The sequence below is a fragment of the Danio rerio genome, chromosome 9 (assembly GCF_052040795.2).
Source record: "Danio rerio strain M-AB ecotype USA chromosome 9, GRCz13ab, whole genome shotgun sequence".
Classification (NCBI taxonomy): Eukaryota; Metazoa; Chordata; class Actinopteri; order Cypriniformes; family Danionidae; genus Danio; species Danio rerio.
Window position 1 is genome coordinate 47562501 of NC_141029.1, and position 27274 is coordinate 47589774.

General features: G+C 32.9%; 2 protein-coding genes across 21 annotated transcripts in view; one reads left to right on the forward strand and one right to left on the reverse strand.

The window, feature by feature from the left end:
* The window catches only part of ift54 (intraflagellar transport 54), a 62537-nt gene that overhangs the window by 22318 nt on the left and 12945 nt on the right, over positions 1-27274 (forward strand). The window contains exons 8-15 of one of the 20 annotated variants that reach the window (XM_087266236.1): positions 2084-2107; positions 2320-2407; positions 2660-2680; positions 5379-5463; positions 5897-5986; positions 9255-9387; positions 9477-9513; positions 11832-11905. In XM_087266236.1, coding sequence (XP_087122362.1) covers positions 2084-2107; positions 2320-2407; positions 2660-2680; positions 5379-5463; positions 5897-5986; positions 9255-9387; positions 9477-9513; positions 11832-11905 — 552 coding nt within the window. 20 annotated transcript variants of the gene reach the window in all.
* On the reverse strand, positions 14577-22177 carry LOC137487228 (uncharacterized). Its single transcript, XM_087268400.1, has 7 exons — positions 22059-22177; positions 21051-21125; positions 19973-20185; positions 18774-19832; positions 16626-16794; positions 15851-16393; positions 14577-15023 (listed from the first exon to the last, which is right to left on the reverse strand). The coding sequence occupies exons 3-6, from the start codon at positions 20181-20183 to the stop codon at positions 16264-16266; spliced, it is 1569 nt and encodes a 522-aa protein (XP_087124526.1). The 5' UTR covers positions 20184-20185; positions 21051-21125; positions 22059-22177; the 3' UTR covers positions 14577-15023; positions 15851-16263.

Consider the following 27274-nt stretch of genomic DNA (forward strand, 5'->3'; position numbering starts at 1 on the left):
GAATAATAGCTGTTTTGCATATTTAGCATTGTGCTTTGACAGTCTTGGCGGTGGAGGGTTGTCTTCTCTAGACTCACAATCAGGATTTTTTTTTACCGCCCACGTTGGGCGATTGGTTAAGAATTTTACCTGCCATGGTGACATTTTCTCTGCTTCTCAGGCATATTGTAATAGATATGTTGTTAAAATGTTGGGTCACACTTTACAATAAGGTTTCATTGGTTAACGTTTTTACTAGCATGAACTTATAAAGAATAATACTTGTACAGCATTTTTTAATCAGAGTTCAATATTTACTATTGCATTATTAACATCCATCATGCTTTTTAACATTACACTGTAAAAAAAAAAAAATCTGTTATTTTACTCTTTTTTTTTTTTTTTTTTTTTTTCTGGCAGCGGGGTTGCCAGAAAAAAACATAAAATAAGGACCCTTAAATTACAGAAATTTATTGTAAAATAAGAGACGTTAAATTACAAAAATTTCCCCTAAAATAACAGCAGTAAATTACAGAAATTTGTTGTAAAATAAGAGACATTAAATTACAGAAATTTACCAGAAATTTAAATTTAATGAAATTTCTGTAATTTAATGTCTGTTATTTTACGGGTAAATTTCTGCAATTTTAACAGCTGCCAGGGAAAAAAAAAGTAAAATAACAGATTTTTTCTAAGTGTAGTTAATACACCATGAGTTAACATTAACTAACAATGAAAGACTGTGTTTTCATTAACCAACATGAACAAGTACTGTAATAAATGTATTGTGCGGTTTTTATGTTAGAAAATGCATTAAACTACATTAATTAATAATAAATCTATTCTATCAATTAATTAATAGAAAATTACAATCAGCAGAATGCAGACATTCAACATTAACAATGCAATGTTCAAATACATTGTCAATGTTGAAAGTAAATGTTCACAATTAACAATATAAGATAATAATAGTGAAAAAAACAATAATTAAATTACTATGAAATAAATAAATTAAAAAGGAAGGAGAGTGCATCTAGTAAACGTAAGGCAAGATGTTAAGAGAGTAAAGTATGTTATAAAACATTGCCACTTTTTAAAGAAATTAGTTTTTCCAGAGCATCTAACCTTTTCCAACTTAAAAACATGCATGGTTTCCACAAGCTCTTGGGATGTAGTTGGAGGCTTTTTTGATTTCCAGTGAAGTAGAATATGATGCCTATCTAATAATGAGGTAAAGGCCAAAATATTAAGTTGTTTAGAATTAACCTGGACCAAATCTTTGGAACCCCAAAAATGGCAACATCAGGGGATGGATCTATATTTACCTGCAACACCTTAGACATAAACGTAAAATAATAAATACAGTAATTCTGTAACATAGGGCACATAAAGAACATATGATTTAAATGACCCCGTGGTGCTTTCACATCTGTCATCAATATTGGCACAACTTTAGTTTTTAATTTTAAGTTCATTAATTAAATTCATAGGTAAGTATTTAAATTTTAATATAAATATTCAAATACCTGGCATAAATTATGAATGTATGAATCTTCTATCTTTTATATGCTAAACTAGCAATTTTTTATATGGTGTGGACTCAAGTGCAAATACCAAAGTCAAGATAAAACAATAATTAAATTGTAAAGAAATTTTTTTAACAGTGCTCAAACTAAGTTGTTTTAGTGTGGCAAACCGATCAAAGGAAAAATCTATCACTTCCTTGGGATATTTTGTTCGTGTAAAAATATTACAGTACGCCTTCTGTGCATAGTTGTACATTTCTGGAGTTATGATTAGCTGTTTTTTGTTTTCGTTATTGTATTGTGTGTGTTTTTGTAGGTTTGTTTAGATGGCTATAGTGCTTTGCTTTAGCAAATACCCTTAAAATACACCCTAACAGCTGATAATGTGCATTTAGGTGTTATTTCTGCTTTGAATAAGTAGTTATAAGGGTTTTGCAGCTTGGGTAGCTTTAGAGTTCTTCATTTAGAGTAGTGAAAGGTTTTATTTTTGACTTGTGGCATAGCTGTTCAGAGCTAGTGTTGTATAAATGTAAATGTCAAAGAATTAAGGTTTTCTATTGCGATTTCTCTAAATCCAGCCTTCAGATCTCACTGAAATCCAGGTAATTTCTTGAAGGGAAATTCGTTTTCACCTTCATTTTTTGTTTTGATTTGTTGTCTGGCTTTATTGTGATATTTTTTTGTCTGCAACATTGTTTGTTTCTTAAAGGTTTGAAAAGAAAGCAGGCTCGCATATTCTTGAGAAATGTCAGTTAACGTGCTCCAGGGGAGTTGGTAATACTTGGAAATGAATGCTTTTCCTCATTCCTTTCAGGCTGAGAGTCCTTCCCGGATCCCAAGGCCTTCATCAGCTAAAGGACAGCGGCGGAAGCCCAAAACAGGAGGTCAAGGTACTGAACAAGGTACTGAGCTGAACTGACTTTGTTAATTATTGATATACAATGCATCTTGATCTGTTTAGTTGTTCCTGGTCTGAATGCTTAAAAACACAAACTCCGTCTGAATAGAATCTGATGTGAGGATGGAATTATTGTGGGATTATTTCAAATGTATGCACTGTGTATTTTAGCACGATGAAAAACATTTAAGATAAACGTCATTAGATGATGTTGTTTATCTTGAATGTTGATATGGATTGTGTATTTTTCTTTCAGACGAGACAGAGAGTGAAGGAGGTAAGTGTTGTTTTCTTCCGCACCTCTTACCAGACCACAAAACGAATTAATTGTTGCAACTTCAAGTAGCTTTAATATGTTTTTAAAAGCAGTGGAAGACAAACTAGTCATAATATCTGTGTAGGGCTGCATAATTTACCCTAAAACTACTGCTACTATTATTATTTTATACTATTATATTTAATACTAATACTATATTATTACTACTATAAATAGTTTTTTTAAATACAGTTTTTTTCTTCATTATATTATAGTTCACAGGTGTCAAAGCCAGTTTCTGGAGGGCTGCAGCTCTGCACAGTTTAGTTCCAACCCTGCTTCAACACACTTACCTGTAGGTTTCAAACAAGCCTGAAGGACTCAGTTAGTTTGATCAGTGTTTAATGAGGGTTAAAGCTAGACTGTGCAGAGCTGCGGGCCTCCAGGAACTGGATTTGACACCTATGTTATAGTGATAAAATTGTCTGCTATATTCACATATTTATTGTTTTGTGTTTTTTTTTTTATTTTTTTTATAAGATTTCAAAATTTACTACTGGATTCACCTCATAAAGTTTGTTACATAGTATTAGCATTTAGGCCCAATCCTAATTTTACTCCTTAGTCCTTCTCCTTACCCCTCGTTTTGCGGGTTCACGTGAAGGAGTTGGGGTGTCCAAATTCTCTTTATCTTGAAGGCGTAGGGCTAAGGGAAAGGGCTAGATAACACTCGAAAGAGAGATTTTTTCAGGGCCACACTCGAAGCGAAGGGGTAAGAAAATTTCCTAGAATACACCAGCCACACGACAGTATAGCTGCACACGGAAGTCAGGAGATGCACAAATTAGTATTTTTTTAATTCATTTTTACGAATTTTTATGACAAACACATATGTTTTAATACATTCATAACCGCGTTCGTGTTTTACCGTCATGCTTTAAAAAAAAACTGCTGAAATAAAAACCGCTAAATATTTCTAGCAAATCTAATAAATGTTGGAGACATACTTGTTACATAAACGCATTAAATCACACTTCTGCAGTGTTTATTGTGAGAGCGCACATGAAGATCTGCTCTAAAGCGGCGTATATTTGAGGGCGTGCAAGAAGTTTTGTGCACGAGCAGGAAATCAGTGCGCAAGCAAAGAGATTCGCATGCTCGTATTACATAATTGCGATCTCAACTTGTAATAATGCGCTCACAACATTTCTCCATTTGTCATTGGAATAACGCCATAGGCAGTTGGTAAATTTGTTTAAAAGGCCTGCTGCCACAGCTGGAAAAAATCCTAGAGGAAACACTGATTGAGATTAGGCCTTAATTTGCATTGGGCATTTAATGTTGTTATAAAAAACATTTAAAATGCTACTTTATATATTTATTTTCATAAAGTTAAATTGTTTTTGTAATTTATAATAAAAATACTTAATATAATATGATTTATATATATATATATATATATATATATATATATATATATATATATATATATATATATATATATATATATATATATATTTTTTTTTTTAATATATATATTATATTTTTTGTATTTTAAAATTACACAAAACAAAAAATGAGTAAATATGGCTTATTAATTATGTAATATGAATTATTACTTGGGTAATAATTTCTTAAGTGAGTAAAACATATTTTCAAAAATAAAATTACACAGTGGTTTTCATGCGTAAAATAGATTAATAAATCAATTTTTAAAATTATTAGTATTTATTATACTTTTATCTTTTATCATTCATAAAACTGATATAAATGTAATAAACTGTATTTACAACTGTTAGATATACAGATTTTTGTAATACTTTTTTACATAAATAAATACAGATCATTTTGCCATGTATATAACCATTGTTGCTCATTTGCCATTTAGTTAAAAAGTAATTAAAATATAGATTTTTTTTTGGAAGCATAACCAATGACTCCTGTTAATAACATAGTAATTAAAGATAGTGTAATTGATATTCACTATTCATAATCTATAATGTTTTTAATAATGTGCCCAAACCATTATTTGACAATAAATGCATTTTTAAATAATGCTTTATTTTTAGTAATATAAGAACAATGCTTCTTTATAGTTACTTTTATTTATGCATTACCTGATCCGCCAAATTATATTTTGCTTTCGTCTGCATTTGATCGTCTGTGATCTGTTGTTGTCATAGGTTAGTATTTTTATGTATTGCATTTTATATATATTATTATTGTTTGTTTGCTTTTCATTCATTTTCCGTTCAGTTTAGTCCCTTTTATTTATCAGGGGTCACCACAGCGGAATGAACCGCCAACTTATCCAGCATATGTTTTTCACAGCGGATGCCCTTCTAGCTGAACCCCAGTTCTGGGAAGCATCCACACACACTCATTCCCACACATACACTACGGCCAACTTAGTTTATTTAATTAACCTAAAGCGCATGTCTTTGGACTGTGGGGGAAACCGGAGCACCCGGAGGAAAGCCACGCCAACATGGGAAGAACCACACAGAAATGCCAACTGATCCAGCTGGGACTCAAACCAGTGACCTTCTTGCTGTGAGGCGAAAGTGCTAACCACTGAGCCACCATGTCACCCCTGTATTATTATTGTATTGTTTCATTTCTAGCTTTTGTTGTAGTATTGTTGCAGTTTTTTTTAAATGCAGAAAGCACATAAATAAATGTTTTAAAAATACATATATGTTGAATTTTTTTCTTCCAGAAGCAGAAGCTCCTTCAGCAGAGAAACCAATTCCTCTTGAGAATGGGGACGTTACAGATTCTGCCACTCTGCAAACAACACTCAGGTTTTTTCCCCTCCCTTTCTTATTCCCTTTTTAATTGGTGCTAATGATCCTGTAAGTTTGTTGGTTTAAAAATAAGAAATGGAAGTTTCCATCCAACAACAACAGAAAAGTCGGGTGTGATAATGTGCTGAGGTATTTGTGGGTGGATGGAGTGTATCATGTATGTTCCCATGAGAGATTGTCTGGCAATGGAAGTCACTGATGCAAATCCCTCGCTTTTACTGCACCGCAAGATCAAACCACAAGATACCGCACTCTCATCCAGATCATTACTCTCCTTCTCAGGACTGTTTTTGTTAGCATTCAGCCATATAGGAACTTGCCATTCATTTCAACTCTCCACGCATTAAAAACTCTCATGCATGCTTTACAGAAAGTGCTTGTGTATTTGCGGTGTGAATGTGTTTATTCTTCTTTTGTTTGTTTATGTCAGTAGAAGATTACCACGGCCAAGCAGTGCTCGACCAGCAGCTCCTCGTGTGAAGAGACAAGAGAGCTACACTGATGCCACTCCAGCTGAGAGGTGAGAAATGGCACTAAGTTTCTCACTTTATATTAAAATCTGCGTGAACTGGAAGTTGCTGAGACTTTTGTTTCAGTATGTTGATATACTAAAATGGAAAATTGAATAGGAGGCAGGGCTTTCTATAATTTATGTATTATCTGCGCATTATTGTTTTGAAGTGACATTCTTGAATAAATTATAGCTTAAGAATTAATGCTAATATTAAGGCTTATACTTCTGCGTCAAGCTCACGCATGTGGTCACAAAGCCCTCGTCGATGCTGATGTGCACCTCTCAAAAAATGTAACTACACGTCGCAACAACTTGGTAGTGGTGACGAGCTTGGGTGGTATTGAGAGCCGTGAGCCCAATGGAGGGATTGTTTACAAGTGTGGAGTCTCATGAAGGAGCTCCAGATGAAAACTTTTGTTTTGTTTATGTTTAAAGTTGTTGCATGTCAGCCGGTTCCTACCTCTGAATGAGCGAGTTTGAGCTACTTGTACTTTAAGGTAGCGTTCAGAAAAAACAAAACACCCAGGAAGAAACTCAACACTGAGGAATATAAAAACGTACTGCCAGCTAGCATTTTGGATGTAAAAGTATAAATCCACAGCTATGTGAATGGCATTCGCCGTGAGTCACACCACTCACTCGACGCAGAAGTATAAACCAGGCTTTAGAAAGAAAAAAATGTACGTCAGGAAGACAAAAATTAAATGAACACCTTATAACAACTTATAAACTAGTTTTAAGGTAGCAGACAGATATTTTTTACAACACCAGATGCACAACATAGTAGAAAATCTGTCTGAGGCATTTTAACTAATTTGGATTAGATTTTCTTTTTATTTGTTTATTTTATTGTGTTATTAATGTTTTTATATTTATTTATTTATTTGGTGGACTAAAATATGAAAATAAACAAAGAATGACATCCTGTTTGTTCAAACTACTTATTTAAAATGAGTTGAAACTAAACAATTTAGCTTTTTTGGGACAACTTAATTGTTTTATGTTCAGTCTACTTAAATTAGTAAAATTGATTAAGTTAAACTTAGTAGATTTGTTTCAGGACAACATGAAGGAATAATGTGAAACCCAGCACTTTTTACACTGGTATAATATCTTTCTGATTCATTACAACTTATTATGAATGTATATTGTTTTAAGATTTATTTATTTATTTATTTTTACAATGCAATACAATAAAATATTTATTTATAATGCACATTTAAAAACAACCTAAGTTGACCAAATTATAATAATAACAATACATTTTATTGATGACGCGCTTTTCTTGAATTCAACGTGCTAAAAGATATATAATAGCAAATAAAAATGCAAAGAATTACAAGCTTGCATAAAATCCCAGTATGAAGCCAGAAGTCAAACCACAATAATAAAGCAATGAAGAACAATACATAACCAAAATGTTACAAGTTGCATAAAAGTGACAATGATAATCACAAATTAAATGCTTTGCTGAAAAGATGTGTCTTAAGAAGCTTCCTAGAACAGTCCAAAGAAAAGGCAATACTGATATTTGTGGGTAATCCATTCCGTAATTCAGGCACAAAGCAAGAAAAAGCTCTGCCTCATATGGTTTAGCAAACTGCTAAGTGGCCAAAAGTGTTCCAAAGTTTAGGACTAGCAAATGCAAATGCTCAATCGCTTTAATTTTTATAGTGTGTACTAGGCGCAGGTGGACACCTATTCATTGTACTAATCGCTGTCAATTTCACATTGTCATTTTATTTGCACTGTCTGTATTTTGCACTGTCGTTGTATTTGCACTGAGCCAGCAGCTAAGCTTTTCACTCATCATAGCACACGTGCTGCTGATGACGTGACAATAAAAGTGACTTGATTTGATTTTGATTTGATTTGATTGATTAGGGACGGTAGGTATATTGACACTGCCTTTTCTTCCTGATGTATAACTTAGTATAACTAATTCAACCTAATTCTTAAGATTTGAACCCAATGGGACTAAAATAAGATCTGTGACTCAACCGATTGTGAACACCTGAAATGGCTGAGTATACAAGCTTGATAATATGTTAAGAGATAATGAATCATTACACTGATGAAGGCTGATAGCTGAAACATTTTGAATTTGTTTTCTCCTGTTGTATTATTTAATATATTAACGTTAATAATTGAGCGTGAATCATCTTTGCTGCTTGTAATTTAAAGGAACTTTAGTCCTAGCACCAAACTCTGGAAAAGCACAGTGATTTATATTAGATTTAATTATACCTTATAAAAGCTGACAGTAAGCTGACTTGGAAAAAACAAGAACATTTTTTGCAAATCTGCTGTTAAAAGCTAGCTGTTGAAAACTAGCCTAGAGCAGCATCTGATGTTAAATACTATCCTAGAACAGCATCTGCTGTTAAATACTACCCTAGAGCAGCATCTGCTGTTAAATACTACCCTAGAGCAGCATCTGCTGTTAAATACTGGCCTAGAGCAGTGTTTCTAAACCATGTTCCTGGAGGACCACCAACACTACATGTTTTGGATTTCTCCTTTGTCTGTACAGGTCTTTCAGTCTCTGCAAATAAACTGATGATATGAATCAAGTTTGTTTGGCTAAGGAGACATGGAAAAAGTGCAGAGCTGGTGGTCCCCCAGGAATTTGGTTGAGAAACACTGCCCTAGAGCACCTTCTGCTGTTAAAATCTAGTCTAGAGCGCCATCTGCTGGTAATAACTAAGTTCACAATCAATTCCAAAGAGAATTGCGATTCATTACAAATATCTAAAAACATATCCATGGTGCACTATAGCTCAATTTATCATCTAATGCCTGTTATTTAAAAGATTAGAGGTGGTAATTTGTTTTTGAAATGTTTTGCTGAAAAGTAAGGGCGTTATATTTGGAGAGTTTGTTTTGGAACCCAGTGTGTTTTTGTCCTTTGGTTTATTTAGGCAAACATTAACACAGAAACCACATAATAGTATGACATGTTTTACGTCAAAAGAAGCAGTGTTTTATTCGTGAATGCGCTCATTTGTTATCACAGTTTAAGGTCAGGATTTGCAAGAATACTTTCCCAACAAAGCCTGGATTCCTGCATAAACTGTTACTTAAAGTTTATTATAAAAATAGTATTAAATATATAGATTTTAATCCAAAAATTCAATATATCCCTATTTCAGAACAAAGCAAATGATCTACATGTCTGAAAATGCTCTTACTGAGTCTAAAATGTTTGGCACATGGCACATTAGAAGGAATCAGTTAGTAATGAACTTTATTAAAAATAATTTACCTTTCTCAGGCTTGGCAGTGGCAAGACCCCTGCATCCGTCATTCTGGATGGCAAGAAGCTCTCTGAAGATGAGGATGATGAAGATGGGCAGTTTGTGGTGGAGGAGGCAGCTCCACCTCCATCTGATGTACCTGAAGTGGAGGTATTGTAGTTGCACTATGATGCATATACAGTATAGTATTTGGATAAAGATCTGTATGAAATCACAATTTCTCTATTTTGTCATTACAGAGTAATTCACTTGAGTTGCAAGGCGATGACAAACATGGTGAGTCATGAATACAAGAAAACACACACAAACCTCTGTGTCATTTGGAATTTTTGAAATTATTATTAAGAATTTCACAGTTTTAGCTTTTGAGAGATGCTTTTTTTTTTAAGTACAGTAATACTAATAAAAATAGGCTGCATTTACACTGCATGGTTCAAATTTCGATTTTATTCCTCCCATGTGGCACAGATGGGATATGGCCCATGTACGTGTAAGCAGGAAAAAGTCACATGGATTCCGATTCACACTAATTTAGATTCAGACTTTGTTCATATGGGGAAATTTATCCGATATGAACCGAATCTTTGCCCTCGTGTCTGCAGTGTAAACAGGTAGATCGGATTTTCACCTGTCAATGCGAGTCGCACATCATTAAAACCGTAGCGAATGAAATCAAATCTGACAATTTCACACCAAAATGGTGAAATCTAGAGCTGTTACTGGGCACTACTATTGCAATGGAACGTTCTATTGAGTGTCGCCTCTTGGTCATTCTAAGCTCTTTGCTATCGCATATTAGTCTCTTTTAAAAGATGATGTAAGCAGGTTGTCAAAAAAATTGGAACTGACCCTCAAGATCTGCAGCGAATGCAGAATGCAGCCTTAGATTATGAAAAGAGTAACTGCCATTATATTTTTGTGCAAAATAGTTGGGGATTATGAGTTTATATGTAGACTCTAGGGATGCTCCGATCAGGATTTTTGCAGCCGATACCGAGTACCAATTCCTTGTCATGGTGATCGGCTGATACCAAGTACCGATCGATCAGAGCATCCCTATTTATTATAGTAACTTTTTTTTAAAAGGGTATACTTGGGATGCTCTGATCGTTCGGCCAGAGATTGTTATCGGCAGATAATCACATTTCATGAGTCGATGGGTACTCACTAATCTGGCCGGTCTAAGGAACTGATCACAATTGTTTGTTTACGAGTTAGAGCATCCTTATTTATAATAGTAACTTTTTTTAAAGAGTATACTAGGGATGCTCCGATCGATTGGCCAGAGATTGGTATCGGCCGATAATCACCTTTCATGACTCAATCGGTACTCGCTAATCTGGCCGATCTCATGAGCCGATCACAATTGTTTGTTTACGAGTCGGAGCATCCTTATTTATAATAGTAACTTTTTTAATAGAGAATTGCTCCGATCGATTGACCATAAATCAGTATCGGCCGATAATCACCTTTAATGACTCAATCAGTACTCGCTAATCTAATGTCATGAACCGATCACAATTGTTTGTTTACGAGTTTACAAGCAGACGACATACAAGAACTAAAATCATTTTGCATATCAGAACTGAAAGTTTGGCGGCGCAGTGGCGCATTATGTAGTGCTGTCGGCTCACGGCAAGAAGGTCGCTGGTTCGAGCCCTGGCTGGGTCAGTTGGCATTTCTGTGTGGACTTTGCATGTTCTCCCTGTGTTTCGTGTGGGTTTCCTCTAGGTGCTCCGGTTTCCTCCACAGTCCAAAAACATGTGGTACAGGTGAATTGGGTAGGCTAAATTGTCCGTTGTGTATGAGTGTGTATGGATGTTTCCCAGAGATGGGTTGCAGCTGGAAGGGCATCTGCTGCGTAAAAACAAATGCTGGATAAGTTGGCGTTTCATTCCGCTGTGGGACTAAGCCGAAAAGTAAATGAATGAATGAATGAATGAATGAATGAATGAATGAATGAATGAACTGAAAGTTCCCTGTTTTCAACAATATTGCAAGTTCATTAAAACCTGACTGGAAAAAATTGGGATATTTAAAAAAAATGAACTTGAATATTTAATAACTTATTGTAATATATTTATTGCAGTAAACAGCAGTTTATGGAACTATTTCTCTTTAGTAAAGAAGTAATGAACTTATTGGTGTGTATTTTAACCTCTTATGCATCAAATATGCACTCCAAACTTCATTGAGACAATTTGTGTTTCATCATTTGCAGTGTTTCCAAATTGCTTTGTTAGTGATTTTTCTTACCATTTTTTGTATGTGGGGAGGTATTGAGGAATTAGATGCAACATCTTTAGTTTATTCTTTTGGGTAAGGAGAGATCTCCACTTAAAAATCCTCTTAATTATATTAATTTAGATTATAGATTCTAGTTATATATATAAATTATTAGTATTTAGAAATATGTAAGTAAATATAATTTACACTAAAAAAGGACAGGAATAAAACAAGGTCACATGAGTAAAATTACCTCTGGCTACATATGAACACACTAATCATAAAACAATGTTACAAATTAAGTCTTCAAAACACACTAGTTTAAAAATAGGTGATAAAAATACTTACTGGTTTTCATTTGGTTATAGGTGGACTTGTGAAAAAAATCTTGGAGACAAAGAAAGACTATGAATCATCTCCATCCTCCAAGTCAAAAGAGCAGGTAAGACATTTCACCTCACTACCACTAGATGGCAGTCCCGTTCCAATTTACATGGCACAAGTTTTGTTTTTCCTCAACCAAATTCCAGTAACGTGAGTAAATGCATTTCAAAATCTCTTCATCAAGGGAATCAGCATTTTATTTAAGCATTTTGTGTGTGCTGTAAACAGTACCTCAGGGATGTGTCCGTCTCCCTTTTCATTTCCAAAGCCTGACCCAGTGCAGCATAGGTTTACTAAAGAAAGCAACTTTGCAAATGGACTGGAGAAATGTAATAGTGGTCCCTCAGAGCCATTGAAGTGTTTTTCTGTTCAGCGGAGCTTAAATAATTAGAGCAAAACAAGCATGATGGCACCGTACATACCGTTTAGATATTTGTACGTTTCTGTGGTTAACATTGTTTACAATTGTGGCTTGTTTTGTGTGAGTCTGTGGGTGTGTGGTCCCCGGATTTCACTATTTATAGGGACACTTTTTTTGGTCCCCATGAGGAAAATAGCAAATTAATTTGTTTATTTTAAGTCTCTGAATTAGAAATTGGAAAGTCTTGAATATACTGGTGGCTTTTTATAATAAGCTTGCTTTTAAATTATTTTAGATCTAAAAGTGGATTTTTGTCTCAAGTGTACTTTGGACAATGATTATGAAACATACATATTTATCAAATCTGGGCGAAGCAGCGGCACAGTAGGTAGTGCTGTCGCCTCACAGCAAGAAGGTCGCTGGTTCGAACCTCGGCTCAGTTGGCATTTCTCTGAGGAGTTTGCATGTTCTCCCGTGTTTGCTTGGGTTTCCTCTAGGTGCTCCGGTTTCCCCCACAGTCCAAAGACATGCTGCAGGTGAGGTTTGAGGGTGACAGGCCCAGACGACAGGAAAAGTGTAAAAAATTTGTAATCATATGAACAAGTCTAAAATGGCTTGTTCCAAAGAGCCGACCCCGCAACCATATGGGACTAAGGCCAAAGAAGAAGAAGAAGATAATTATCAAATCAGTATAGTTGATTATTAGTATTGCATTTAATCTACCAGAAAAGCAATGAACAATTGAAATGTCTATTTCATGGACAGCAACTTTTTTAGTGTATCTCTGGGCATAAATCTGTTAAATGATTTTTCAGAACTGTTGGAATATGTTAGATCACACTCTTTATGCCAGATAAATAAGATCTAGCCCCAAATGCCAGATCCTGTCGGAAAATTCAATTCAATTCATGTTTATTTCTATAGTGCTTTTACCATTTAAATTGTCAAAGAAGCTTAACATAGAAGTTCTAGTAAATTGAAACTGTGTCAGTTCAGTTTTCACAGTTTAAGTTCAGATTAGTTCAGTTCAGTGTGGTTTAAATTTTACTGCTGAAAGTCCAAACATGGAAGAGCAAATCCATCGATGCGCAGTTTCACAAGTCTCAAACCAAGCAAGCCAGTGGCGAGGAACAAAACATCACCAATTGACAAAAGTGAAGGATAAAAAACTTTGAGAGAAACCAGGCTCATTTGGGCACAGCCATTTCTCCTCTGCCCAAACTTCCTATGCAGAGCTGCAGTCTAGGCGCAGGAGGCTGGATGTCCACCATGGAGAAACTGTAGGTGTAAATAGGTCACAGGCGGTTGTTCAGGCTGGTCCATGGGATGAATGCGTAGACTCGTCTGTCATTGTTGTTTTGTAGGAATCAGTCTCATTCTCTTCGCTCCTCCAAAAATGTCTGTTTCTCTGGGTATCCAAACAACAAGTCATCGAGCTGCTCAATACCCAAAAACTGTTAACCACACTGTAAAAAAAATTCCGTTGTTTTTACAAAAAAAATTTGGCAGCTGTGGTTGCCAGAATAATTTTGTAAAAAATACAATAAAAATGTAAACCAGTTTACAATTTAAAACTGTATGTGTACGGAATAATTATGTAAAAAACAATTTAAAAATTTGTAAAATTTACAGAAATTTTGTGTAAGAATAAATAACATTTTTAGTATTTAAACAAAAAAATCTTGTTATTTTTACAAAAAATATTTGGCAGCTGTGGTTGCCAGAATAATTTTGTAAAAATTACAATAAAAATGTAAACCTGTTTACAATTTAAAACTGTATATGTACAAAATAATTATGTAAAAAACAAATTAATATTATGTAAAATTTACAAAAATTTTGTGTAAGAAATACTTAAATTTTTAGTATTTAAACAAAAAATCTTGTTGTTTTTACAAAAATATTTTGGCAGCTGTGGTTGCCAGAATAATTTTGTAAAAATTACAATAAAAATGTAAACCTGTTTACAATTTAAAACTGTTGAACATAAAGAACAATTACGTGAAAAAACAAAACAATATATTTACTAATTAATACTATTTATTAAAATTAATAATTACATTAATATCTAAAAAAAATCTGGCAGCTGTGGATGCCACAATAATTATGTAACGAAAATACATTTTAAAATGTAAACAACTTAACAGCATAAGATCATCACTTTAGTCAATTGTGTTTATTTATAATATTTTAAGAAGACCAATGTTGTTTCGTATAATGAACATAGTTTAATTTCAGTAGCAACTGTAAATCATTTGCTTTACCCTTGACCATGCATGAAAACGATAACTTGTATGTTACACAGTACCTAGGGATATAAATTCTAGATATGCATAGATCATAGAAACTGCACTCAAAGACAAAGTAATCCAACTATAATTTGTATTTATTAACCATAAACAAGTCAACACTGTCTGTCAGTTTGCAACACAAATTTCTATTACTTTCCTTACAAACGATACATTCACCTTTTAGAGAGCATGTGACAGTTTAATAATTGTCTTCTTGAAAACAAATAAGGAAAGTTATAGGCAAAGAGATGGGAGACATTGCCAGTAAAACTAAAATTGAAATGCCAATAAAATGAAAGACTTTTTAGTAACACTTTATAATAACTACACACTATGAACCATTTATTAAGCATTAGCAAATAGTGAATTCATTAACTGTTAAGCATTAACTCTACAATGATAAACGTTAGGAAGCAGTTTATATATATATACGGCTACAAATACTGTTTTCTTGACTTATAAGCACACTAATATGTGCTTAATAACTGTATTTTCATCATGTGTGGGTGATTGATTTTTCATGACTAAATTAAGTATTGCATTATTTACAAACCATTTGTATGAGTAATTGGTGATATTTAAGATCATTGAGAATGAGTTAGTAAATAATTAATAAACTATTGAAATCAATATTTATATATTGTATTATTCAGGCATGTAGTAATGGTTACTATGTATGTTAATAAATGCTTTACTGACTCAACTTAATGCAGTTTTGTAACCTAACCTAAAGTGAGGACTATTTATGCTTATAAATCCCTTATAAATGATAATTAAAGGCTCATTATCAAATGAACTACACATCCTTGCAATCTTATTTTAAAAATTTAATTACTGTAAAGTTTAAACATTGCCGAATAACAGGAGTGTCAAAATTTAACATAAAATTGGATTAAAAAACAATATAATTTAACAATATAATAGGATGCAACATTTCAATGTTATGTAGCAATGTTTAAACTCTACAGTAATTTTATTTTACACAAGATTGCAAAGATTTATTTTCATTTGATACAGTTTCATTTGTGTTTCTTCAAATTAATAAAAAAAAATCCTGTTTAGAATTTAACTGAGCCTTGTCATTTATAAGGGATTTATAAAGCATAAATAGTCCTCACTTTAGATTAGGTCACAAAACTGCATGAAGTTGAGTTAATAAAGCATTTATTAACATACAAATTAACTATTAGTATATGCCTGAATAATAATATTTATAAATGTTTATTTAAATAGTTAATTAATCATTAACTTACGCATTCTGAATGATCTTAAAAAACCACCAACTACTCTTAAATAACTGCTTTGTAAATAATGCGATACTCAATTTAGTCATGAAAAATGAATCATGAACAAAGTATGAAAATACAGTTATTAAGCACATTACACATGCTTTTAAGTCAAGAATACAACATTTTTAGCCATTATTATAAACTGTCTACTAATGTTTATTAATGTAGAGTTAATGCTCAACAGTAAATTAATCCATTATATTTATTAATGCTTAATAAATGGTTCATAGTGTGTAGTTATTATAAAGTGCTACCAACTTTTCTCTTAAATCGGGTTAAGAACATTTAACAATTGTTTTATAAACAAATATTCAATACAAACCAACAATTCAGGAATAACTTAATTCAGAAAACACTAGAGCAATAAAAACTCTAACAGTTGTGTAATAACACATACATTAAGCATGGCAGATCAAACAAACCTGAGAAACTGGCATTCACTGTATGTCCAAACCTGACTGACTTCAGTCCGTATTTAGACATCACGCCATTCATGATCGGAAAGTTCCTGAATCAAGGTAAGAACTCTTGGGTTCACATGAAGACGGGCTGTGTTTGTCTTCTCCACTTTAGTGCCTTTCTCTGGGTTGATAGAGAAGAAACACCTGAGCAAAAAAGAGAAAAAAATGAATTGTATTAATGATAAAAAAATCTTATGTTTTTGGGAAAATCTTCTTTTTTTGGGAAAAATACCTTTTTAATTGAAATTATAATTTTAATTATAATTAATATAATAGAAATTTGTCAACCTGTACATATAAACCAGGAAAAAGAAAACCTTGCATTAGCAATTTAGGTCACTTCAATGTTGTATAAAGCCTGTACAAAAACACATACCTCTGCAAAAACTCCAAGGTTGATGCCAGCTCTGATGGGTAATGGATGTTGAAGCAATAATAGCTCCCAAACATCATGCACAGGGCGGAAATGAAGGAGGGGATGTTGTCATGTACAACAGTTCGATCCACACACAGCATGAAACGCTTCGATGAAAAGCAGGATTGGCCTTAGAAAAAAGTTAAATAAAAGTTAAATTTGGTATTTAATTATAATACCATAAAAGTAAAAAATACAAACAAATTAAAAAAACCTTTACAAGATTTATTTGTTACAAATATTTCAAATGAATGTACAATTAACAATACTTGAACAATGCTGAACGGTCTATTAAACGTTATCATGACATTCTTTGATCTTGAAATACATAATAATGTGAGTAACAACAAATAATAAATGCCATATAAGTACTGTTGTACGTTCATGATTACTAATGGTAACAAATTTATTGTTATTGTAAAGTATGAAGCTAATAATATACGAAAACAATCTGAATTTGAATTGTGTTCATTTAAATTATTTGCTATTGTAATTTAATAAATCTAAATTTTTATATGCCGTAAAAAAAAAAATTGAATTTGAATTTCTTAACTTGAATATTGAACATCTGAAATTTAAGACAACTGAATTTTTTTATAGACGTATTTTCATAGACTGCAGGTATCCAGTTTGTGAAAGTAGTTTCAAGTCAGGATAAAGAAATTCCAAATATCATATTCAATATTATAAAATTTTAAACCAGAAATTCAGATTGTGAAATTCAGATTCAGCAGAAAGTAGGTGAGGGGTCATCAACGGAAGAGTAGACGATCACTGAAAAGTCAAACTAGGAATCATTCACCACGAGGGTGGGGGTTTGGGGGGTCTGGAAATAGGTCAAAATAAATGTTATTTGTCGACATATAGCCTAATGTAAAATTAAACTCATGTATTTTAGCTTTAAGTATGGGGAAGGATGCTTTCAGTTTCGGGTTACATAAAAAAAACGTTGAAAACTCATCAAGTGGCTTTCACTGTACACTTTTCACAACAATATAGACTTATTAACACCTCATGTTACCATTTGAACAAAAAGTTTTAAGCACTTAACAAATGAGGCTAACAAAAATCTCTGAGCAAGTAATTCACAATGAGTCACTTAATTCATTTATAAATAAGCCGAATCGAACACCTCTGAATGAACAATTCAGTGACAAAGATAGAGGTTTGGTGCCACCTGTTGGACATTTTGGTTTCAATGTATTTTAGCCAAAAATAATGCGATATTTTTAAATATATGGAAAATCTGATAATTTAAATAAATATAAATGTAAGGATAAATATGACATCTTGGATGTGAATAGATGATTTTTAAAAGAGGCAGCATTTCAGTGTTGATGATAGACTTTGGCCAAACATTAAAATCTTCCTTAAAATACTATACTATATACTATATAGTAAAAAGCATGTGCATGCAAATATGTCATTTACCACAGCTGTAAAACGCAGGGAGTTTGAAAATGCAGGCAAAAATGAAAAAATAAAATTTATTAAACAACGAGATGTAATTGAATTAAGTATATGAATTTGGTTCACTGAAGCATGTATATATTTATTACACAAACTAGTGAAAATAGCTGACCCTGATAGTCAGTTTGCAGAAGAATTGTGTCCTCCTGAGCCTCACATACACCAGGCTGTAAACTCACGCAGCTCTGTAAATGAGCTTTAACTTTTTGGTGATCGTCTACTCTTTCCTGTCGATGACCCCTGACCTTATTTCTGCTGAATCTGAATTTCACAATCTAAAATTCTGGTTTTGAGTTTTATATTACTGAGTTTGATGTTCTGAATTTATTTATCCTGAAAACTTGATACTGTACTTTTATAAACTGGATATCTGCAGTCTATGAAAATACGTCTATAAAAAATTTCTGCCTTGAAAATTACAGTTGTCTTAAATTTTAGATGTTCAATATTCAAGTTAAGAAATTCAAATTCAAAAAATTAATTCAAATTCAAAATTTAACGGCATATAAAAATTCTGATTTATTAAATTACAATTGTCAATAATTCAAACAAAAAAATGCAGATTTTTTGTCATATTTTAGCTCCATAGTCAAGCATTAAAAAAAAAATTATAGCAAAGAAACAAACAAATAAACTTACCACACACAACAAGTGTTGGGGTCAAATTAACTTTGTCCATCTCTACCTCTTCTGCGAGGCATGTGTCCTCCACATGACAGAACATAGCATCTTCCTTCTCATTGAAGTAGGAAAGCAAAAGCATCAACATCTCTTTCACATCTTCAGAGCAACCACTTAGCTCTCCCCTCATCACTTTAAACTTTGTTAAGTCCTGCAGGAACTTTTTGTTTTTGTTCACACCAACTGTACTGAAGTAGTTTAGGAGTCGTTTCCCCTTCAAGTCCAGATTCCGGGTGAAAGTTTCATTAAGACCAATTCCGGTAAGCTCCTTGTAGTGAACTGCCATGCCAAGCTCATTAAACCACCATGGCCAATCCTCCAGGAGACATTTTATATTCTTGCCCTGATTTACTTGGTTACGTTGTGTGTAGAAAGTCAATTTCATTAGATGTCTGACTTCTTCTGCATCTGCATCAGTTTGACGAGACATTATCTTCATTTTCTCTTTCTTTTCCTCCTGGCTTTCAGAGGTCTCTCCCAGTGGCAGGAATTTTACATGCCAGTTAATGCATCCATATGTATCCTGAATTGCTGCCCTCTTTTCTGGAGGAATTTCATCCGTGTCAGAGTCATCAGTCTGATGTCTTCGTTTTCTTATTTTGGGTGTTGTAGATCGCTTCACATTTTCAATCCTATACTGCAATTGCTTCACTAAAGAATGGTACCCTGGCCCAACCACATCCCCCTCTATTACATCCAGGAGAGACTCTGGATACTTTGCTACCATCTTTTTGGCAACTTCAGTAGAATTCCTTTTATTTGGGCATGAACATTTTCGCATCATCTCGTTTACCACAATCCGGACCATCTCTCTTCTCATTCGTGGACTTGGTCGTTTTCCTCTCTCCAAAAATTGCATTAGTTCCTGAGGAAATTTATCCCATGGTATCAGAAACGTATCCACCCAGTCTACATCTGGGCTTTGGGAGATACTGGTGGAGGATGATTGAGAACTTGCAGGTGAACTATGCAAGGCTGTGGAAGGTTGTGGTGAGCTGCTTGTTTCTGGTGTCTGGCCTGCAAAAGGTCATACACAAACAATAGTCATTAACACAAAGTTTTTTTTATTTTATTTACATTTTCTTTTCAAGACCTTTTTACACATGTAACTTTGTGAACTTGTCTTGGAGTATTCTGTTCTGCAACACATGACTTACATCTTAACTTCCAAGCAGCAAGGACTTTTCGAGCTTGGATTGGCCTTAATGCCGTTAGCAAATCAGATTCCTCAATAAACTTAAAATCATCATATGTCTCCACTCCAATGGATTGCAATGTCTCCTCTAAAATGTCTTTTGTTGCCTCTGGAAGGTTAGGCAAGACCTCAGTGATGGCAGTACGTAGAAATGTTGTCTCCAAGTCAGTCATTACTGAAATCAATCAAGTAGTGATTAAACATGTAGTTATTAAATTTATTAAGAGTTTATTTCTGTTCATCCAATTGCAAATAAAACAAAAATCTTACTATTTTCAAAAGGATAGATCACAACATTTTTTAATTTAAAATCTATAATTTATTTATCCTTGACATATTTTATACCAGTTTGAGTTTTTTTGAGACAACATTTAAAAGAATGTTGGAAACTTGTAACCATAGACTTCCATAGTAGGAAAAAATACTATAGAAGTCAACAGTTAAATTATCATCTTGAGAAAAAAAATAAACAAATCCCAAACAGGATTGAAAAAAAAAGTCAAGGGTAAGTAAATGATATCAACATTTTTTATTTTTGGAAAAACTATCTCTTTAAACTACATGTTATTTTATCTAAGCATACATGATGATTTTTAGTATATTTTTTTCACTTCTGTGGACAAGATCTCTTTACTTCGACAGCACGCTGTGTTTCAGCGTAATGACTTGGTACCCATTAACAATTTATAATGTTAAATAAAAATCAACCAAGTCATTTATGCTAAGACACTGTAGCCTGGTACTCTGTTTAGTCAGAATACAGATGGTATTCAAAATGATATTCAGCTTTTTGTATTCCCATTACAAAAAACACAGCTTCGTCATTTTGGATTAAAATGATGAGAAGTTGAACTCATCACTTTTAGACACAAGAAAATGTCCCTTTTTGTATGACATTCCTTTATAGATTATTTCTGTGGACACAGTAGTATTAAAGTCTGAAAAGTTAAATTCTCTCACTGTATGTTTAATTGATTCACTGTAAAGACTTGGGTAAAAAGTGTAACTGTCTTTGACATGCAACAGAAAACAGAGTTTACCTTTATTTCTTTGATGTCTTGACTGTCTTAAGATCGTAAATCATGAACAGCAGAATCATAAGTTTCACGGGTGCGCTGTGGACCACAAACATTTGGGTTATCACTCTGAAATTCATTTCTTGTTATTTCACAATACCTGCAAAAATACTGAGCACAATACTGAAATTTTCAGTAAACCCACCAATGGCATGTGAACGCAAATTATCACCACCAGCAATACAATACAGTGCACCTTTAACTACGTTACCACCTACAGCTATTCCATTTTCCTCCAAATCTTTTAAATCCACAAACAGCTCTATTCAGTATAATTCAGTAGTTTCAGGTGTTGTTACATCATTTGAAACAACACATTCATGACAGTGGACGACTGAGAAACAGTTTTCCTGTAAATGTCACTTACAGTATTATTTGAGGCAGCTCTATGCTTCCTGGACATGTGAGATGTGAAAGACGATTTAATTGTAAAAGTATTTTTGCAACCCGTTACTGGAAAAGCCACAGGTCGGCCTTCTGCTATATGCTCTTTTAAGTGGCATTAAATCTTCAGCCGTGTTAAACGTGAGGTCACACAACGAAATTTAGAAATTTAAAATCTGCAACTGCTTTAGCACTAACGGTTGATGCAGACTCATTGTGAAATGTGCTTTAAATGCAGCGTAAGAGCAAAATGTTCGCTTACAGCCAGCACTAACATATTTGAAAAATCAATAGGAGTTCGTTTCTATGAACTTTACAATGCAACACATAGCCTCTCAGTGTCTCGAAGGTTTTGTTGCAAAAATTACACGTGGTTAATCATCTTTAGACTTCGAACAAAAAATGTTTTTTTTCAGCTTTACGTTAGTTAGACGATAAGACAAGGAGCCGAGTTACCTTTGCATTGTGCCACTCATTATTATTTCGACGACCGTGCAACACCCCAAATAATATCCTCTCCCTTTTTGCAGGTGCTTGTATGATAAAGCGTTTAAAGTACAAAGTAAACGAACTTTTCACTAAACTTACCACAGTGCCTCAGTAGTTAGAAATGTTGGCAGACGTCATCCACAGCTTCATTCGCGGGCCGGACAGATGGAGCGCGCGCACTCACTATAAACGTCTGTAAAATGGCTGCTCCCGCAAGAATCAGATAGCCGATTAGTCATTGGACAAGGCAGAACAGAGTTTGAAATTCAAACGCAGACGTTAATTTACACAAAAGCATACATTTGAACTATAAACACATCGCTGTCACATTTTAAATAACAACAAGACATTTATATTTTATTAATTAAATTATTGTTTAAAAAAAATAATTAAAAAATTATATATATATATATATATATATATATATATATATATATATATATATATATATATATATATATATATATATGTTGTTAAATACAGTGGATTAACAATTACATTTTACATAGTGTTCAAAAATAAAGGACCCTTAGGGACAAATAACCATTATCTTTCCATAGGCCAACATTAAATATGATAATTATCAATAAAGCCTAATATTAAAATAGCTTATATACTATTAGGACAATTCTGAACAGACACATTGCCTTTAAAACCCATCATTTAAAACTTGTAAATATGTAATGATATATGTAAGGAAAACATGATTTGGTTATTTTGTGATTGTTATACTTGTGTACACATGCTTTTTTTAATCTGTAATAGGATGATTTTAGTTTGTTTAGTATCAATTTGTAATTTTTACAGCAGCTTTCAGTATTACATGTTTGCACTATTCAAATAACAGTGATCAGTAAATTTTACAAATAAACATTGTTATTGATACACATTCTTACAGTACAATTAACAGTTTAATTTGGTTCAACGTTTTACAACTGTATTTTTATTTTTTACAAAACCATACTGTAAATTTAACACTGTTTCATTGTTTTTCTATTTACAAAATTTAGATGTCACAATTTTACAGAATTTCACAGTTATTTTCACAAACATTTTTTACAGTGCAGTATTCAACTGATTTAACAATATCCTATCAATATAGGAGTTGACTGAGAAAGCCAGAGAATGATGATAAAGAGAGAGCAGAGTTTATTGAATAATCTTAGTTGCATATGATTCAATGCTCAGACTTCATATGACCAAGATAAATCTAACAAGTGTTATTATTCCACAAGCAACAGCAATAAAAAATCATTGCTTCACAACATTGTCCAGAGACAATACAGAGCTTGAAATGGAGACATTCTCTTATCTCTTACTCTTGAAAACAAGTGTTGTTTGAATCCGCACAGACATAAGATTATAACAATATGAAAAAAGGAAATAATAAAAAAAGCAATAATTAACGATAAAAACATGATAAAATGATTAGGCTTCTATTTCTTGCAGCTGAACAACAGAAAATTATGACAATGATCACCTCAGGTACACCTTATGTGCTTTATTGACTGTTAAAGCGAATGATGTGAGTTTGAATGCCATTTTGACAAATGACATGACATGTATTGCCATGCTACTAAAAACAGCAGCAGATAGTTCACCTTATATGTTGAAAATAAAATAAACCGTTTGAAATTAAACTTTAGAACTGTGACTCAAAACCAACACAGTGATTTATTGAGCATGTACATTTAATAATGTTAAAGAGGTTTAATATGTATTAATTAGATTATAAACCTTACCATTTCGCTAGAGTGAGTTAATATTCTTGATTCATCTGGGGCAAAAAGCCAAATCGCTTATCACTGCAAATCTAGTCACGTAGCATGTTGTTAGGATACGGGGTTACAGTGTAACCTGCTAACCTAATGTTTATGTTCGTAATATTTATATTATTTGCTAATTAATAACCACCTCATGTGGAACTCTGAATCTGCATCTCATTTCGTAGTCTGTTACTGTCCACCAGAGGTAGCATTTCAGTCACAGACACTTGATTCAAGAGCCTTTTTGAATGAAAAAATGAATGAATGAAATGCGCTATTTTCCACAAAGGCAACCCGGGTTCTAATATTTAACTGGCTAATCGAAAATATTATATGTATATATATATATATATATATATATATATATATATATATATATATATATATATATATATATATATATATATATATATATATAAATATGTGTGTGTGTCTATATATGTATATATGTATATATGTATATATGTATATATATATATATATATATATATATATATATATATATATATATATATATATATATGTGTGTGTGTGTGTGTGTGTGTGTGTGTGTGTGTGTGTGTGTGTGTGTGTGTGTGTGTGTATATATATATATATATATATGTGTGTGTGTGTACACATATATATATATATATATATATATATATATATATATACACACACACATATATATAATAAAATGATAAACAATAATCAATAATAATCAAATCATTAAATAATAATCAATAAAATTATATAATGATAATTATGTAATCATCTATGATTAAATAAAATAATTAAATGAAAAATAATTGAATGTGAAAGTAAAACACAACACAAATCAATGGTTGCTTTCTTAAAACAACACACACATAAGTTTGCTAGAAAGATTCTCAGATCCTTAGTTAGATCCTTAGTTAAATTCTTTAAATATGATTATCAAGGGGCACCCTATTTGTTCCCATGCTTTGAGCTCTTTGGGATCCAGGAATGTTTTTAACAGTGTGACTTCACTCTTACAATCTATGTCCTGCACTGGGTGGTCCACTTGACCCGGACTGTTCTTCTTTCTGTCTGTCCGTCACTGACTGCAGGCCTGATGAGTGCAGTGTTTAGTGTTGGCCTTCAGGCATAACATTCACTCTTGCAGCTCAATGTTCCAGCTGAGTCACAAGCTCAAAGTGCATGCTGTCAGTAGGGAGGAATAAGAATGAGAATCATAAGGATTTGTTATTATTATTATTTTTTTTTACCTCAGTTTAAGTCACTTTAAGAGAATGAATATATTTTTTATTTGTCTGCTAGAACTTAATTCTATTTCAAACAAAAGCTGCTACTTTGAACTTTTCTTTAACAAAATAAAAAGAAAATGTTCCATAAAAATATTTAGCTGCACTACTGTGATAATAATAAGTAATGTTTTCTAAGCAGCAAATGTGGAGAATGAAGTAAAGGTTTTTCACATTGTCTTTTTAAAAAATATTAAAGACACTTATTTTAAATGATATTTTTGAATAAATAAATGCAAGCTTTTATAAGCATAAAAAACGTATTAAATTATTAAAAAAATCTTATTGGTCTCAAGCTTTTTATTTATATATATACTAAGCATATATAGCAGGGGTGGCCAACCCTGTTCCTGGAGAGTCACCTTCCTGCAGATTTCAGTTGCTACCCATTTCAAACACACCTGAACCAATTAATTAGGACCTGAACACCACGTGATAACTACAGGCAGGTGTGTTTGATATGGGTTGCAACTGAAATCTGCAGGAAGGTGGCTCTCCAAGAACAGGGCTGGCCACCCCTGGTATATAGTAAATGAAAAATTCTAAATGATATGTTTTTGATGATATAGTGAAATTATATGATATAATATATATATATATATATATATATATATATATATATATATATATATATATATATATATATATATATATATATATATATATATATATATATATATATATATATATATATTTTTTTTTTTTTTTTTTATTCTACTCCTATTAAAGTGAATAAAGACTGTCAAGCAAGTTTGATGTCAAACATAGTTTGGCACACTTTTGGAGCTCTCATTACCATTTACATGGTACATTTTCCTGTTTTGTGGAAGATAGAGGCCTGAAATTTTGTCCAACTGAGTCAATGATCACAAAAGTCTTATTAATTCTTTTAACAAAAGAATCTTAAAAAAGATTCTTCCATAAAAATATTTAGCAGCACTACTGTGATATTATTAAGAAATATTTTTTTTTTTAAGTAGCACAGGTGTAGACTGGAGTAATGGCTGTTTACATGAATAAATGACTCTTTTTAAAAAAAATAAAGACACTGATTTTAAATTATATTTTGTATATTTTTATTTATTTTTGATTGAATAAATATAACATAAAAAATTTATTTTTCAAATTTATTGGCCTCAAGCTTTTTATGGTAGCATATATGCTACCATTTAGTTAAAAGCTACATTTGAAATTATGTTTGTAATGTATTCTACTCTTATTAAAGGAAATGAAGACTCAAGCAAGTTTGATGTCAAACATAAATTGGCAAACTTTTTTTTAGAGCTCTTATTACCATTGAGCTTTGCTCTTTGTTGTATGTTTTGGGGAAGTTAGATGCTTAAAATTTTGTGCAAATGAGTCAATGATCACAAAAATCTTAATTAATTTAGTTCCTGGCGTGAGCTTTTTACTCCGTAGACATTTGGTGTTGAACCTCTGCCGCACACAGTGAGCTGAACTCTGCTGGCCCTTACAGCGAGCGCTTCTCTCTCCTGTGTTCTTGATTTCAAAACAATCAGACTGGATTTCCTTTCAATCCCAAATAATCAAATTAGATTTCCCCCATCAAACGCAGGCCGACTGTGGGCTGGAACCTGAGCGCTGCACTGTGTGCTCTCCTAATTGACTTAATTTAGCCTCATCAGTTGACTAAATTCTCCATCTTAATTGCGGGGCATGAAATGGATGTGCGTTTTTGAGGTAGTACATGCACACTGGCATTCCGCACCTCTCCTGTCTAGTCAGCTGAATGGAGGAAGAAAAAAACCCTGTAATGACTTCCTTCCTGACTGGAAAGGGGGTAAGGGTCAGCGCAATAAAGCGGCTGCTCTCCTGTAATCATAGTGTAACATCCAGGGTTAAAAATGTAAATATTGAGCTTCCTTATCCTCGCTACAGGTTTGAAGTTACAGCGCTCATAACTCACTCCACAAATATGAGCTTTCGCTCTCAGATCTCACTGGGATTTGGAGTTTACAGAGATCCCCACATCAAATACGTATGACTTAATCTCTTCGGAACGACCACAGAATTTCAAGTTTTGACTATTCGTAATTCTGAAGGTGAAACAGAACCAATGACTCATTCTGTGGTAATATTAGCTTGAGCTTTCCGTTCCGCTTCATAAGTGAAGATTTACCTCACCAGGGTCGACAGAACTTCGTTTAATAAGATCTGCTAGGCTGTTATTTCGTCTTTTGACAGTAATAACAGGCCGGATGCTGAATTACAAAGAATTTGTTGTACGTTTTGAGGTTGACCTCTGTTGTGACCTTCCAGA